This window comes from Marmota flaviventris, chromosome Y, assembly GCF_047511675.1.
Source record: "Marmota flaviventris isolate mMarFla1 chromosome Y, mMarFla1.hap1, whole genome shotgun sequence".
Taxonomy (NCBI): Eukaryota; Metazoa; Chordata; class Mammalia; order Rodentia; family Sciuridae; genus Marmota; species Marmota flaviventris.
In genome coordinates this window covers 15367787-15383941 of record NC_092519.1, presented here as the reverse complement: position 1 = coordinate 15383941, position 16155 = coordinate 15367787, and the positions used below count along the sequence as shown (strand labels likewise).

The 16155-nt window shown below is 49.8% G+C and overlaps 1 protein-coding gene across 3 annotated transcripts in view; it reads left to right on the top strand.

The window, feature by feature from the left end:
- LOC139703511 (steryl-sulfatase-like) overlaps nt 1-16155 on the top strand; it is a 100634-nt gene that overhangs the window by 76051 nt on the left and 8428 nt on the right. For all 3 annotated transcript variants that reach the window (XM_071606994.1, XM_071606993.1, XM_071606992.1), the window contains exons 8-9: nt 4580-4717; nt 11897-12056. In XM_071606994.1, the coding sequence (XP_071463095.1) occupies nt 4580-4717; nt 11897-12056 (298 nt within the window). The remainder of the gene's footprint in view (nt 1-4579; nt 4718-11896; nt 12057-16155) is intronic.

Sequence of the window (16155 nt, the reverse complement as noted above, 5' to 3'; positions counted from 1 at the left end):
TGGCCCATCTGTCGGCCCCTTGAGCCTCCGATGAAGGGACAAGATCAGGGCTGTGGTTCTGCAAATCCTTGACCATTTATTTCAGGGGGAAATACGACAACGAGTTCCCCTATGTTAAACGCGGACATTGCTTCTCACTGGTCACCATCAGTCTCTGGGCGGCGACAGCTGTCCCCTGACGGATGGGATGTCGGTGACGCTTCTGACCCTACGTGAGCTAACAAAGGATGGCCTCTCTGGAGCCAGAGTGTCTGTGCTCCTCGACTCATGCTACAGGAGAGCCTCCGATCATGGCTGTTAGGTCCTCCTCCGCGGCACAACGCCGAGCGTTTATCATTGCAGACGGAGACTCGGAGCCAGCACCCGGGCTGCAATTACCCTGCCTCCCATCTATCTTAAAACTCCAGCCTCAGTGACAATACAGGAGTCCCGTGTCCCCCTGTCGAGCCGGTGAAGCACCCACGGTTTTAGGGAGACGACTTCTTAGGGTTTCCTGTGTCCCCTGGAATTCGGGGGCTGGTCCCAGACCAAGCGTTCAGCACGGAGCGCCTTATGCACTTCTCAGGCCCAGTCTCCGACGACTGCTTCGCTACCAAGAGGACCACCTGCTCTTAGCTGCAGCATCTCCCATCTCGAGGGTTGAGCCGGGGACCTGGGTTTCCATCAGGAGCGTCAATCAGAAGCGAGGACTCACTCAAGGACCTTGGGTGGTGACCTCTTGCTCACAGGCCACCTGGAATCCCACCTGCAGGGAGTAGCCTCCTGCTACCTCTGAGCGGTGGCTTCACACGGTCTTTGCAAGAGCGTCAGAGCCACGAGACAGCTCTCCAGCATCCAGCCTTCCTCTGCAACCTGTGTCCGCCCACGACGGAGAAACCGCCACGTTCCCGCATTTCCACGTTTTTTCCCTCCTCTTGAGGGTGACAAGGTATTGGGTCAGAAAGCCCTCGCTTTAACAGTAAGCTGGTTCCTGAGCCTCGAGTTAAGCCCCAAAGTGCTCTCGAAATGGCTTATTTTCTGTATTTGTTTCATTCCGGGAGCAACGAGAGAGGAGGCTTTGGAAATAAAACATTTCGTTTAGAGGCTCCCCGGCCGCCCGCTGTCGGTAATTCAAAACCATCATCCTATATAAATTGGTATCATTAGATCTCAAGAACCTTACTGGAAAAAAAAAATAATATTTGCAGACCTCTGACGGCTCTGAGGGGGAGAGAAAAAAAAAAGGATAGAAAGAGAGAATCCTGCGGCCCAATTTGTTCCCAGGGGAGACTTTCCGTTCAGAATTCCGAGGCGAGAAAGAGGTTAGACCTTTGATAGGATCAATCTTATGAAAAATTAAATGGTTAATGGGCTCTGGGCTCTATAGATGGGATGCTGGCTTAAAACTTGCAGAGCTCAAGGTCCAGAGAGTGCGTCTTTGGGGAAAATCACTGGCTGAGAGGGAATCGGGACTCGGACAATTTCTCAGCACATTGAACCCGATTCCCCACCCTGCACGGTCCCCTGGCGATGGCCTCAGCAGCTGCGTTTGCAATCATCCCGGCCCCGGGTGGAGATGGAAATGATAGAGCAGAGTCATGGCTCTGGGCAGAGAAGAAGAATGGGGACACATTAGATATGTCATCGTGGTCATTGGAAAAAGAGTGGAATTTGGAGGAAATATTCGGCAAGGGGCATCAGCATGCAGAAGGACCCAGGGGGTTTGGTTGGAAGGAGACTGCACGCATGCACGTGCACATACACACATATACGGAGCTGTAGGTCTGTAGCCCACGGGGGTGACTAGACACACAAGGCGGCCGGCTTAAACAAAGAAAAGGAGTTAGGAGTCCAGCTCCAGATTTAAGCTCTGCCCCTGCAACCCTATGTCACCCCAGCCCTGCGCACACAGCCTAGGTCAGGTGGCTTCTGCACAAACACACTTTGAGCCGGTCAATAACGAAGGCCAGGAGCCCAAGGTGCATTTGAATTAAAATTATACTTGAGCCATTTTAGGTCTGCCTAAAAAAAAAAAATTGAAAAGAAAGTAGAGCCAGGCAGAGTGGCGCACGCCTGTCATCCCAGCGGCTCGGGAGGCTGAGGCAGGAGGATCGTGGGTTCAAAGCCAGCCTCAGCCAAAGAGAGGCTCTGAGCAACTCAGGGAGACCCTGTCTCTAAATAAAATGCAAAATAAGGCTGGGGACGGGGCTCAGGGGTCGGGTGTCCCTGAGTTCAATCCTAAGGAACCAAATAAATAAATAGAAATAAATAAATAGAAAGGACAGAATTTTCACATATATCCTGTGCCCTCTATGGGACAAGTTGCACCTTGACCTAGTTACTATGTCATCTTTGTTACTATTGCACGATGTAATACTTGTTACCATTGACCACCCAGGATTGATACGTTGTTATTCTCGGAAGGCTTGATTGACACTAGGGGTATCTAACTGCATCCACCACTGCAGTATCCTGCCAGACGCTGGTCAAAGCCCAGAACATCTTCCAGGCTCAACCTGTTCACCCACCCCTCCCTGTCTCCCCTCACAACCACAGAACCTTTTACAATCTCCACTATTTGCTTTTTCCGTAATAACGTCACACGGCGTGTTGACTTCTTTCCCTGAAAACACGCATTTATGTTTCCTCTATGTGTTTGCCCAGTGGGATCCCTCAATTCTTTTCAATATTTGCATCAGCTGGGTTCTCTGCAGCCTAGGTATCCACTCACCTTTTGCAGGGCATCCCAACGTTTTGGCAATTGCAGGGAAACCTGCCCTACATATGTGTGTGGGTTTGGGTCTTTTTGCTTTGTTTTGTTTTGTTTTTTTGTGAACACAAGTTGTTGCAGAAGCCACGTATGTTACAAAGCATTTTTTTTTTTTTACTGCAATTTCTTGGTGCTAAGATTCTTCTAAACATATGGAAGGTGAATGGGGTTTGAAATGAAGGAATAGTGCTCCATTATTATTTGCAGTAGAAGAATGCAATGTCCTGAGTCCTCTGCCTGTAAGATTCTACCTGGAAGTCGTGTGCGGAAGAAAGGGGAATTTTCCTCTCACAGTAGGGGTGGGGGTGATATCATTTGGCTGCTTCTACTTCTGCTCGTTAAGCTAATTATCACTTTCAAAGAAAGAAGGCTTAGGTTTGTGTCGCAGCCAAATAACCCCAGAGCCAAATGAGCTCCCGCGCACAGGTGGCTCGCTTAGTTGTACCAGGTCGGACCGTAATAAATGTCGTGCTGACGATGATTGACCCCGGGAGACAGATTGCCAGCTGTCTCACTCCTGGTGTCTGACTGACATTTATGTATACGGTGCAGGATCCAGAAATGTTTGTCATTTGAGTTAAAAATTGAGAAAGATCGAACTACTCTGGCCTGTGACATTGGCAATCAAACGGCAGAAAGACATCTTTATTCTTTTAGTCTCTTTTTTTTTTTTTTTTTTTTGGTACCAGGAATTGAACCCAGGGGTGTTTAACCACTGAGCCACATCCCCAATCCTTTTTTATATTTTGTTTAGGGTCTTGGTAAGTTGCTCAGGGATTCGATAAGTTGCTGAGGCTGGCCTTCAACTTGCAATCCTCCTGACTCAGCCTCCCAAGCCACTGGGGTTACAGATGTGCACCCGCGTGCCCGGCTCTGAGGTCTATTTAATGTCTCTTTGGCTCCACGGTGATTCTCACTGTGTCTACCCACTTATCCGAGTTTCAGACTCACACCTACCTGACTCTTACTTCCTGGATGTCCAAGCTCGAATGGGTTGCTGATCTTGTTATAGCATCGTCGCCTTTGTCTGCACACCCAGGGTCCCGTGTGCCCTGAAGTAGAGAATATGAAACCAGACTCTCTGCCTGCAGAGGGGACTCATGGATGGTACAAAGGATGGCTTTTGTCCTTACTGTCAGAGTTATCATCCATAAAGTCACATGTGCAGGTGGTTTGCAGCGTGAGGTTTGGAGAGAAGAAGGTGAGACTGAGAAAACATTTGAGGTCCCGACAGTGGGTTCCCGAGTTGGGTGGTGTCTGCTGTCACTTTTTCAGGATGACGTTCATAGCAGATGCAGGGGTGCACCCCTGTGATCCCAGCTACTCGGGAGGCTGAGGCAGGAGGATGGCAAGTCTGAGGCCAACCTGGGCAACTTAGCGAGAATGTGTCTGAGAACAGAATAGAATAAATCGAATAGAATTGAAAATTCATTGTAACTAGGAGGTAGCGCCTGGGTTCAGTCCCCAGTACTTTGCAAAGAAATCAAAGATAGAGACACATGGAGAGAGGCAAAGATCCTTCATCTTGCCATACCGGTTCCCAGGACAGGGACACTGGTGGTTGGTGGCCAAACCACTCCTGACCCGCGAGGCTGGTTACTTGTAGAAACGACGATGCTTCTTCTAAGTGAGCTCCCCTCGGTGACTGGACCTTTCGGGTGCTCCTTCGGGAGCCCTGCCTGGGCCGGTGTCACGGAGGAGGTCAATTCCACGTACACCGCGGTGGCCTCCCCACCTCGAGGAAGGAACCCACCAGCGGAGGAGGGGACCCCGTCCCTTTCTCCCCGGATAGTTGAACAGCGTTAAAATGCATCTCTTCTGTCCCCCCAGGGCAGGTCTTGGATGTCCTAGAAGAGCTGAGACTGGCCGACAGTACCCTCGTCTACTTCACCTCGGACCACGGAGCCCACGTGGAGGAGGTGACCGCCAAGGGACAGAAGCATGGCGGCAGTAACGGCGTCTATAAAGGTGAGAGGCGCAAAGTGGACCAGCGCTGTCCTCCCTCCTGCTCCGTGGCCGCCGTTTCCTTGAGCCCCCATCTGCTGACTTCTCCCTGACTCTCTCTGACTTCCGGCCCCGTCGCCTCCGATCCCGTGACTCTGTCCCTTTGTACCTTTCTGTCACACAGAGTCTGTGAGGCCAGCTGCGTAACCCCGGCCTCTCTCGCCACCTCGAGACGCTTCTCTTGGTCATGTCCGTAGCGTCCCTTCTGCCGTGTTTGGGACATTATTGACAGGTTCTAGGGATGGGGACCAGGACGTCTTTGGGAAGCCATTGTTTGGCTTATCGGAAACCGTGGTCCCCTCTGCCACTTGGTTCTTGCCGCAGGGTCACCGTAGCTGTTCCCATGAAGGATCAGGTTGGTCCCCGGGGAATATTTGGTGACATCCAGGTGCTGGCTGGTACCAGCGCGTCTGGTGATAACCCAAGTGTCCCCCATCACAAAGGCTTTGATAAGATCCTAACAGGACACACCTGGTCACTCAGCCACATCTGCAGCCGGTGTGGTGGGAGACACAAGCAGACATGTCCCCTCGGCTCCTAAGAGAGGGTGCGTGGACGTGGCCAGTGATCATATTGACCTCACAAAACCAAGGAACAGCCCATCTCTCCACTGGAGAATCAAGGATTAATGGGGCATGGTGGCACATGTATGTCATCGGGTGGCTCTGAAGGCCGAGGCAGGATTGCAAGTTGGAGGCCAGCCTCAGCAACTGAGCGAGACCCTCTCTTTAAATAAAAAATGAATTAAAAGGGCTGGGGATGTAGCTCATTGGTAAAGAGCCCCTGGGTTTGATCACTCATGTGGGGAGAAGTGATCAAGGATTCCTTGTCTTCGTTAGTGGGATTAGTTAATCTAACTATGTTCTCCTACCAAGTTGTTAGGATTTTTATCCACAGCAAAATAAATAAGTAAACAACAAAAAATTCTACAATATTCACATTAATCCGTGACCCCTTGTATCTATTTCCTGGAAAAATTCCATCCGGGCCATTGAAATATTGAAGAATGTCCACGTTCAGCCTTTGGCCTTCAGGAGTGGGAATCGCTGCCTACAACTCGGAGGGGACTTAATGCCCATTCTCTTAATGAAGGCACAAGTGTCCCCACCCCCAACTTCACCCTCTAAATCAGGGTTTTTATTTGTTCATTTTTTAGTTCTGGGGATTGAACCCAGGGGTGTTTAACCGCTGAGCCACATCCCCAGCCCTTTTTTTAATTTTTTGCTTTGAGACAGGGTGTAGCTAAGATGCTTAAGCCCTCAGCTAAAATTGCTGAGGCTGGCCTCCAACTTGCTATCCTCCTGCCTCAGCCTCCCAAATTGCTGGGATTACAGGCGTGAGCCACCATGCATGGCTCCCAGGACCTTCTCCAATGGGTTTCTTGATGGTCTCCCTGATGCTTTGTAGCAATATCTCCCAGGTACAGCCCCAACCCCTGATCTTGGTATCGATTTTTATTTTTTTTAATTGCCAATCAACAAAATTTAGTTGTGCGTGTGGATGGGGCTCATCATGACATTATATTTTATGAAAACAGTGTCAGATCATTAGATCCGGTGAGTGGACATTCTGCCTCCTCGGTTATTTATCGTTCGCTCTTGAGAGTATTTGAAATCGAGTGACCTTCTCTGATCATCAGGAGATGCATGTTAAACCCAAAGAGATAGCAGCTGTTAAAGTGCATGAAAGAACCTGGCAGAGGCTCCTGCCTCTCATCCCAGCTACTCAGGAGGCTGAGGCAGGAATCAAAGGTCCTTAGGCAACTTGGGAAGACCATATCTCAAAATAAAAATGAAAAGGACCGGGATCGTAGGTCCGTGCCCAGTATTGCAGAAGAGAGGGGAGGAGAGGAGAGAGGGAAAGTATTGGCAAGGATGTTGCGGGAAGGGAATCCTTGCACGCTGCTACAGAGTAACCGTGTAAACTAGCACGGTCCTTAGTGCAGAAAACAGCGTGGAGATGCTCAGATGCACACAAAGTGCAGACAGACACCTGCACACGGTTCACAACCGCCAAGCAACAGTGCACCTGAGTGTGCATCCGTGGGTGAGCGGGGACAGGGTGCAGAATGAGTGGCAGCTGCCAGACGTCTCTACAACTTCTCCAACACGGAGGCAGCGTGCAAATCAGACAATTCCATCTACCAAACTTTGTTCGCGCCCAGAGTCATTTACAATGTGGCGTAAGATGACCTCTAGCCTTTGTGCCTAAGGGGAGGATAAAACTAGTATATTTTTGTGTTTGGAGCTGGTCCCTCACCCTCAAGGATGTGACTGTGCTATGCAAATCTTGCAGAAGTTAAATAAGTAAATCCTTCACTTGCCAAGCACTTTGGATCAGGGGTGCTCACCTGCAATGCAGTTTAAGTGGCTTTCCTGGTCCCCACGGGGCAGGGTCTCCTGGAATCTCAGAAACAACTCAGTTAAACGGACTCTAACATCTTTGCCATCTCTCTCGTCAAGGTCACCCTGAAGGAGGCTCATCCCTCCCTCCGTTCCCTCTGCCGATGGGCAAGTGATAAATGTCAGTGGAATAGATAAATTAACTGCACGGACTCTCTCTGCAGACTAGGGGGGAGTCATATTTTCCTAAGTGTTCAACCACAGACACCCTCTGGCGTCCTGCAAGATGCTTTTAAAATCCGCCCCCCCCCCCGACACCTGCAAGAAACGCATCTATCTTCTCCCTTAAGCACAAATTCCAAAAGCAACGGATTGTATGAGTTGCTTTAAAAAAAAAAAAAAATCACTGATTTTGGCATCCGTTTGCCTCGCCGAACAACACGGCTTTCAGGGAGCGATTGATATTTTTAACCGGGGGGAAGAAATACCATGGGGATCCCAAGTGGTTCATCGGATGGTAGTTATGCCACGGTCCTGTCTGCAGAAGTTGGCAGGTGAGCTCATCGGGAGGCTGCTCTTGGAGGCACGTCTTCTAGGAGTGGCCTTTTCAATTTGGAAAGATCACCTACCCCTCATTTATAGAATAAATTCATTTGGTTCCATTCGATTGAGGTGCATTTGTTGATGGGCTGCGTGGAGCATGCTGGGCGTGGGCTCGGTTCTCAGGTAGGACCCCAGAGAGCGCAGGGTCCTGGGTGGTCTCTAGGAGGTTAGATCTACTAGCTCTTTGTGCTGATCGGCAACGGTGTTACCGGTTCTTCTGATCCTCCTGCTTACGGAAAGGACCCTTAGCTACAAAACAGCATTCTGGTTTTTTATTTTTTAATTGCAAATCAACAAAATCTCTCTCGGTTGTATTCTTTTCTCTTTGCTTGATTAGTCTCACGTCCTTTGGTTCTTCATGACCCAAGAGGATGAGGCTCTGCAGACACACACGCTCCAGCCTAGGTCTGCAGCAGGCAGTGATGTCTAGGTTGGGGTAAGTGTGCTCTGTGCAGTTGGCATCAGGATGACATCCTTTGCAATGCGTTTCTGAGCAGGGGACCTTGCAAAGCGTGTCATGGAGCAACCCAGCCAGGGTAACGTACCGGTAAGAGAACTCCCAGGGGGGAATGGTAACACTGGGAGTGAGCTAACCATGATATGATTATATTACAGGCCAGAATATATATAACATAGGTATTTATATAATATCTGCATTATATACTATGTGTCACATAATATATATATATAACATTATATGCATTATATTTCACATATAATATATATAAGATATTTACATATAGAGGCAGATATATAATATAGACAGAAGATATTAAGGAGTTTGATTAGGTAAAAATATAGTTCATTAAGTGGCTGTGATGATTCCCTCAGTGTTGAAGAACTTAATGGTCTGGATTAAGGACAGGGTTGGAGCCTAACCCTAAACCGGAATTCAATGAACTAATGCAAAGGTGGCAAGAGGTGGCCCAAAGCTTGGGCTTTATAAATAAAGTTTTATTGAAACACAGCCATGCTTATCTGCGGAGGTTGCACAAGACGATTGCTGATCTTTGGCTTCAGCTGCAGAGTTGGGTCATGGGGAAAGCCCCCCCATAAATATATTTAATGATAGTGGCCATCTGGATCTTATGTAGAGAAAACATTTGCAGCCCTGGACTTTGTGGCAGTCTGGTGGACAGGTTAGGGACTGTCTCTTAATTGTTGAAGTTATATCGGTTAATTCTACAGGGATTTATCACTTGAGCAGAGAAATCATCAGGCCCCTTACTTCCCCACCTGGTAAGGGGTGGATATAGGTTGGTAGGACCCACAAAATATTGTCATTTCTCCCATCTGCCCTTTGGGGACTAAGGGCTTGGAATCCGTCAATCACAGAGAGCGTAGCGTCCCCCGCCTTGGAGCAGGACCCAGCTAGCGGGAATGACAAGATCCTCCTCCTTCCATGTGCTTGGCCTCCGTTCAGTGCTGTCCCAAGTGGGTGGACACCCAGAGAGCAGGAAAATGAGAAGAAAAAAAAGAGAGAAATATTTCTCAAAACTCTGTGCCCGGATCAGGCTGGAGAATGACTGGCATATGCTCTTGCCGTGCTGAGTGACGGCGTTGGGAGGGACGAAAATAGCAGCCTCGTTTGGAAACAGCTGTCCCCGAGGAGAGCCCGGAGGAAGAGCCTTGTCCTCGCTTGCCTGGGGGCCCCAGGACCCTGCCGTCGGCCTTCTGTGGCGGGCAGTCACGATGTTGAAAGTGGGGACGTGTGACAACCTCCCAACCCCCTGTCCTTGGAGGTTGTGAGCTTCTGCAAGGCACGAACCCCATGCATATATCTTTGTGTCCCCTTTGGTGACTTTGGGATCCGAACAACCTAAGGACAGATCCTTGAAACTCTCTCTGTAGCTTCGGTCACTTGCTGTGTACCTTGGACCAGGTTTTCTCAGGTGCTGAATGGGTTGTGCGCTGGGGAAGAGCGAGCCGTGGCTCTTCAGCCTGTTTGTTGGGCACGTTTTTTTTGCATTTTCGTTTCCACGTCACGTTGCGAGAGGAGAAGGACTGCAGCCAGGCCATGTGATGAGCAATCGTATTTGCCTCTGTGACTCTGACCGTCGATGAGGAAGCCGTATCTGATACTATGCCACCATGCACGCGGTGGTCGGCAGGAGGCTGGGTCTGGGGGCTGCAGAGACAGCTGCCTCCCTGGGGTCCTGGGCCACCACTGAGGGTGCCCTGGGCCTGTCACCTGCACACACATAAGCCACGTCTTTGCAGGCAGGTGTGAGTGTTGTGTGCACATGGCTGTTTGTGGCTTGGAATTTTTTGGGGGGATTTGGAGTCTCTGGAATGGGACTCAGGGTCCTCGGGTTTCTCTAGGAATTTTCTTTGGTTTTGACTTTGGTTAGACTCATCTCCCGTTACCTGGAAGTCGGGGACATTACCAAGGTCCCCGAGGGGGAATGCATTCCAGACACGTGACATACACAGACCTTGGATTTTTCCTCTGGATGCCTGTGGGGCCATCTGCTTTTTAAACAGCCAGGTTTCCTACCCACGCTGTTACGTGGCTCTGCAGCCAGGTGTACGTTAGATGAAGTGAGATGAAGGAACTGTACAAATTCACGGGCTTCGGGGATGGACTCGGCTGGATTCGTGTCAGTAACTCTACCGTTGAGACCAGGCGCGTTCTGCACGTCACTACATTTGTCTCCGTCTCAGATTGCGCATGCTTACAATGCAGAGCGCCAGCTAGCTGTACCTTCATGGGTCAGGTGTGAGGATTTAATGAGATAAGGTGTGTGCATCTACCCACGTCACATAATAGCTGAGCAATTAATATGGCTCATGGTGATTACCCAGGAAGAGTCCTCACGCAAACGCCCTGAGCTAATTCCTCGGGCCACCCCTGCTTCTCTGGCTTGAAAAATGCTAACGCACTTGGTCGACTTGTGAAATATTTATTTATCAAGCGTCTGTGTGCATGTCGATATGGGGCCTCCCTCATTGGAAAGCCAAGGGCTCTCGGGTCGGAAACTCGGGGTAAGAGCATCTCAGTCCATTACCTTGAGGTGATGTGAGAAAGATAAGGGAAGAGCCTCGGCTGTCACCAGACCCCGGATCAGAAATGACACACGCAGGTGGGAATGGCACGTGAATTTCCCCTGAATGTCTGTGCACGTAAAACAGCTGAATGCATCTTGCTGGTGACAGATTCCAAGTCTTCAGCCGTGAGACCCCATCTTTGAGAAAGGCAGACGTGCTCCAAGATCCCTGGGCACCCCGGCGGTCGTAGAGATTTAACTTCCTCAGTTTAGATGGCATTGATAGCCAACGTGGATCGTGCATTACCCAGCTCTAGGTTAGACTGTGAATGCATCTTAAGGTATTGCTCTAGAGAAGCAGTTCATATATTGACTCATCGTCCACACACCACCTGCAAGGCTTGGGGACTCCAGCCTGACCTCTCTGAGATCCACCATCTGTTAATATTCGGATGCACCCTGAGCCTTGCGGTGTCTCCCAGGTCCCTTGTCTGGTAGCTTTGATTATATTCTAATTGCTTCCTGTGCACAAACCTTCTTTCTCCAACTGCACGGGAAGAGCTCTTCTGGTGATGACCTACAGCGACAACAGGTTTTTGTTATTTTGCTTTCTTGTCGTCGTCGGTGACTAGGCTTGGAACGAGGCATGATCATTCTGTCTAGCACCAGCGCACTGCGGGGACGTGACACAAACACGGTGCAGCCACAGAGCACAGGGCAAAGTCCTCATTTCCTAGCACCAGTGTGACTAGTGGGCACAAATCGGGTGGCTCAAAGCAGCTTGTATTTATCACCTTCTGCTGCCAGAAGTCACAACCTTCCTGGGCTAAAAAAAAAAAAAGATCACTGAAGTCTTTACGGAGCTGGGTTCTAGTGTGGGTCGGGGAAAGGATCTGCTTTCTCGCCGGCTGGGAAATGCTGCCCACCCTTCATTAGCTGGGGGGTGCCCTTCTCTGGGTTCAAAGCCAGGACTCGCGGGCCACCTTGCAGAGCTGATCCTGTCGGGCATAGCGTTGACCTTGTCGTTTATTTCTTCCCACCACCGTGGGCGCCGTCCTCAGTCTTGAAGTGCTCTTTGAAGCCCACCCAGTGAGAGTACTCGTTTGTCCCCAAAGTGACCGAGCACTGAAAAGTACACGGACGTGCGTGAGCTTTGAAGAGACTAAACGCTGATCCCTGTCCCCTCTCTTTTTGGGGGGGATTTTTTTTAGGAGGGAAAGCCAACAACTGGGAAGGAGGTATTCGGGTCCCAGGCATCTTTCGGTGGCCGGGGGTGATCGAGGCCGGTTTGGAGATTGACGAGCCCACGAGCAACATGGATATCTTCCCCACGGTGGCCAAGCTGGCTGGGTCACCTTTGCCCAAAGACAGGTACGTACGTCCGTTCGAGGGGAGGGGTGTGGCCTCCCTCTGATTTCGCTGACCTGCGTGTCCCCTGGATGATGGAGCGCTATATCTGGCTGGACCTGTGGTCTGTGTCCAGCCGTGGGACTTCCTAGTGGTTGGCGAATGGGAAAAAGGCTTCTGTCTGTCCCGCTAGCCCGCGGGGAAAGAAACCGAGAGGCAGATGATCAGCCTTTCCTTATCCTCAAACATTTCTCTTATCTGTGCTTTGGGACACTTTGGACGCTTCTTGTTGAGTTAATCGGACCTCGACCCTGTGAGGGGCCCGCTCCATCAACGCCATTTCTATCTCTTGGCCAAGGTGAATAGCGCTGGATCAAATGTGGGCGCGGCGGGTGCTGCTAGGGATTTCATTTCCTGTGGATACACACCCAGGATGGGGTCGCCAGATGCACTTTTAATATTTTTGAGAAAACCCCACACACTGGTTTCTGTGTGGATTGACGCTGTCACCCAGGGTCACTGGACATTTTTTAGTCCCCTTGGAGGTGACGTAAGACAGTTCATCCAGCCTGCTCATGCTCTCTGCCATTTGTCTGGCTCGCCACTGAGCAGCAGGGCATGTACCACAATCGGACCCCACGTCTTTCCTCTCCCCCCCCCCCCACTCAGTGGCGGTTTGCAACACCCAGAAAGGCGGCCGGTTCCCCCCCGCGGGAAAATCCATGATGGGACATTCTGTGACTGTCACCTCCTGTCTGGAGTGGATGGAGGTCCCTCCGTGATCCCTACTCGTGACTACTGAAGAAGGCAACGGTCTTCCCTTTGGTAGACCCAGGTGTGGGCTGTGTACAAATATGTAGTAACACATGCCATCGTTATTACGTGCAACTATTATGCACCAGTAAAAAAATAATTAATTGACCAATGATTAATCAACCAACGAATGGATTCTCCATATGCAAGAGTTACCTGGGCTGCTAGCTCCCCATCCGGGATCCTGGTTCTGATCTAAGTCGGCCCACGGATATTATCTCTGTGCTGGGATCCTAAGGGCTCAGACTCGTCCAGCTATAAGGGCCTTCACCATCCTGAGCCAAAGCACATGACAGCAGAAGCTAGCTCCCAGGTACCTGTGGTTTACAGTGACGGGGACACCTCGTCCCGGAGGTTTTCTTGATCTGTTCTTCCCATATTTTGGGGGGTGGGTTACTGGGGATGGAACTCTGGGCTGCTTAACCCCTGAGCCACATCCCCAGCCCTTTTTTGTTAATTTTTATTTTGAGACTCAGTTGCTTAGGGCCTCGCTAAGTTGCTGAGGCTGGCCTTGAACTCGGGATCCTCCTGCCTCAGCCTCCCCAGCAGCTGGGATTACAGGAGTGTGCCATGTACTTTTTACTGGTGCATAATAGTTGCACATAATAATGATGGCATCTGTTATTACATATTTGTACACGCACACAATATAATTTGGCCGATATCACTCCCTAGCACTTCCCTGTCCCTCTGTACATGCCCCCACCCCCCACCCCCCGCCGGTCTCTTTTCCTCTCCTGATCTCCCTTTGAATTTTATAAGACCTGTCCCCTATCTCTCTTTTCCTTTGCCAACTACTGCTTCCACATATGAGAGGAAACATACAACCCTTGATCTCCCTCCTGTGGCTTCTTTCGCTTCCATGTACCTGCAAATGCCATCATTTCATTCTTCTTTAAGGCTGAGTAATATTCCATTGTGTGTCTACACCACATTTTCTTATCCACTCACCCACTGATGGACACCGAGGCTGGTCCTATAGTTTGGCTGCTGTGAATGGTGCTGCTATAAACCTGGGTGTGCATGGATCACCACCTAAAGCAGTGGCTACCACCCAGTGTGACTGTCCCCTAGGAGTTTATTTAAAATGTCACAGCAAGGGAGAGCTGCCTACCACCCCCAGAGGCATTTTGATAGTTTCACCACAGGGCACCACCTGCAGCCTGTGGGCTAAGGCCAAGGGCGCTGCTAAGCCTCTCCCAGAGCATCAGGCAGCTGCTCAACAGTGAATTGTCTGGCCCAGAATGAGATTGAGAAATCCTGCTCTAAAATTTATTGTCGCTCTTTTACAGAAAAGGTAGTTGTTATAGGAAATTCCATCAGAAGTTTTCATTAAAAGCTTCTAGGTTACATCTTCATATTTCTCTCTGTCTATAAACTTGATACTCAAAGACATACCTTTTACAAAGGAGCCTTAACTCTTTCCCGCCAAGATGGATAGAAATGGGCTTTGTCGATTTCTTTGCTTTTTTTTTTCCTTTTTCTGGGGATTGAACCCAGGGGAGCTTAACCACTGAGCCACATCCCCAGCCTTTTTTTTTTTTCTTTTTTTATTTTGAGACAGGGTCTCACTAAGTTGCTTAGAGCCTTATTAAGTTTCTGAGGCTGGCCTCCAACTTGTGATCCTCCTGCCTCAGCCTCCTGAGCTGCTGGGATTTCAGGCATGCGCCACCACCCTCAGCCAGCTTCGTCAGTTTCTTGCTAGAGCAACATGAAGTTCGCACTTCTCAGGAGAAGAAATCCATCCTCTTAACGAGGTGGCTTTCCTGTACCCACATGATTTGTCCGAAGAAGCAAAATTCTGTTCAGCCACCATCCTGCCTTCAAATGTAACCCCGTAATTGCCAAGAAGAGTCTTGGACCTAGCGCCAGCCTTTTCCCATCCGTTAAAGCCTGGCGGGAGAGGGTACACCCTGAGAGCCAGGGTTTCTACTTAATTAAAAGAGAGGCAGCAAGGATTTCTGCTTCCGCGAAAGGGTTGGTGAGCTGAGGGTGCAAGGCAGAGGGTTTGCTGTGCCGTCTTCCAGCGGCAGAGAACAGCTCCCCACTCTGACCCCGTGGCTTGCCTACGTGACATTGCTCTGTGCCGTGGCTTATCTAAGGCACTTTTAGTGACCGACACACAGGCATGTTTGGAAAAATCCAATACGGGGTCTCCACACAAGCAGATCCTAGTAAGACGTGGAAGGCAAAATTTTTTGTGTGTGCAAAAAAAAGAAAAAAAAAATACAGTATAAGACCTCAATGCCTCAATCCGTGAAGATGGAATATTTTTTCTGTGGATTTCGTCATTGCAAACCGACAGACGACGCTGGGCCTGTCCATTCCTCGCAGGGGTATTAACGAGGGGCAAGAAATCTCACTTGGTGAAGCTTTGGGAAAACATCTCAATTCTCTTCTGTGGGGAGGAAAGCAAATATTCTCAAAAATGCTGATATTCTAAAAAAAAAATCACATTTTAGAGGTGGAATACTCGCATCTCCTATTCCACAATTTTAATTTTTTAGGGCCGGAAAATAGATGCATACTATCGTGGTCGATGTGGGTGCTAATAAAGACAGGGAAGGTGATTTTTATTCTCTCTCTGTGACTGGGGAGGATTTAAATTGAAGTGAGGCCGTTAGGTCTTGTGGGACGTGCCACAGACAGACACGGAGGCAGCTCTGTGTCCTGGACAGACGTCCAAGTCTCCTCTGAAGAATAAAGAAGGACCTTCTCCCCACCCGAACCTCAGTGGTTAAGTTTCTGAGGCTGGCCTCCAACTTGTGATCCTCCTGCCTCAGCCTCCTGAGCTGCTAGGATTTCAGGCACGCGCCACCGGATTTCAGGGACCCCACAAGTGGCCGTTGATCTTGCTTTCTGTTCACGTACGGCAGAGGGTTTGGTGCTTACCAATGTTTTTTGGGTTATGAAAATGACTTTCTGGCTACTAGGGATCTGAGTTGGGGTCTCTGCTTCTATGAAAACTGGCCCGTGCTACTTAACCTGACCCAAAATGCTAAAATGAGGGCCCCTTCGAAAGGTTTGGTCAATTTTGCTAGCAGCATGGTCACGGGGGAAACCGATGGGGATGATCTCACCTTTCCAAATCAAAAACACGCGCAAACAGATACCTTTCTCAGCGGGAGCCATCGGGCGCGTGGCTTTGGCTCTCTGTGCAAACTCGCTGCGGAGGCTAGAATTAATTCGCAGCCCCCCGAGGCCAATCGGGTGACAATTTCTGTCGAAAATGGCCGTGCTCTGTGTCACGTGGCAGGTGGACCCACCCCACTCCCCTGAATCATATTATACAAACATTTCTGGCCGTGTG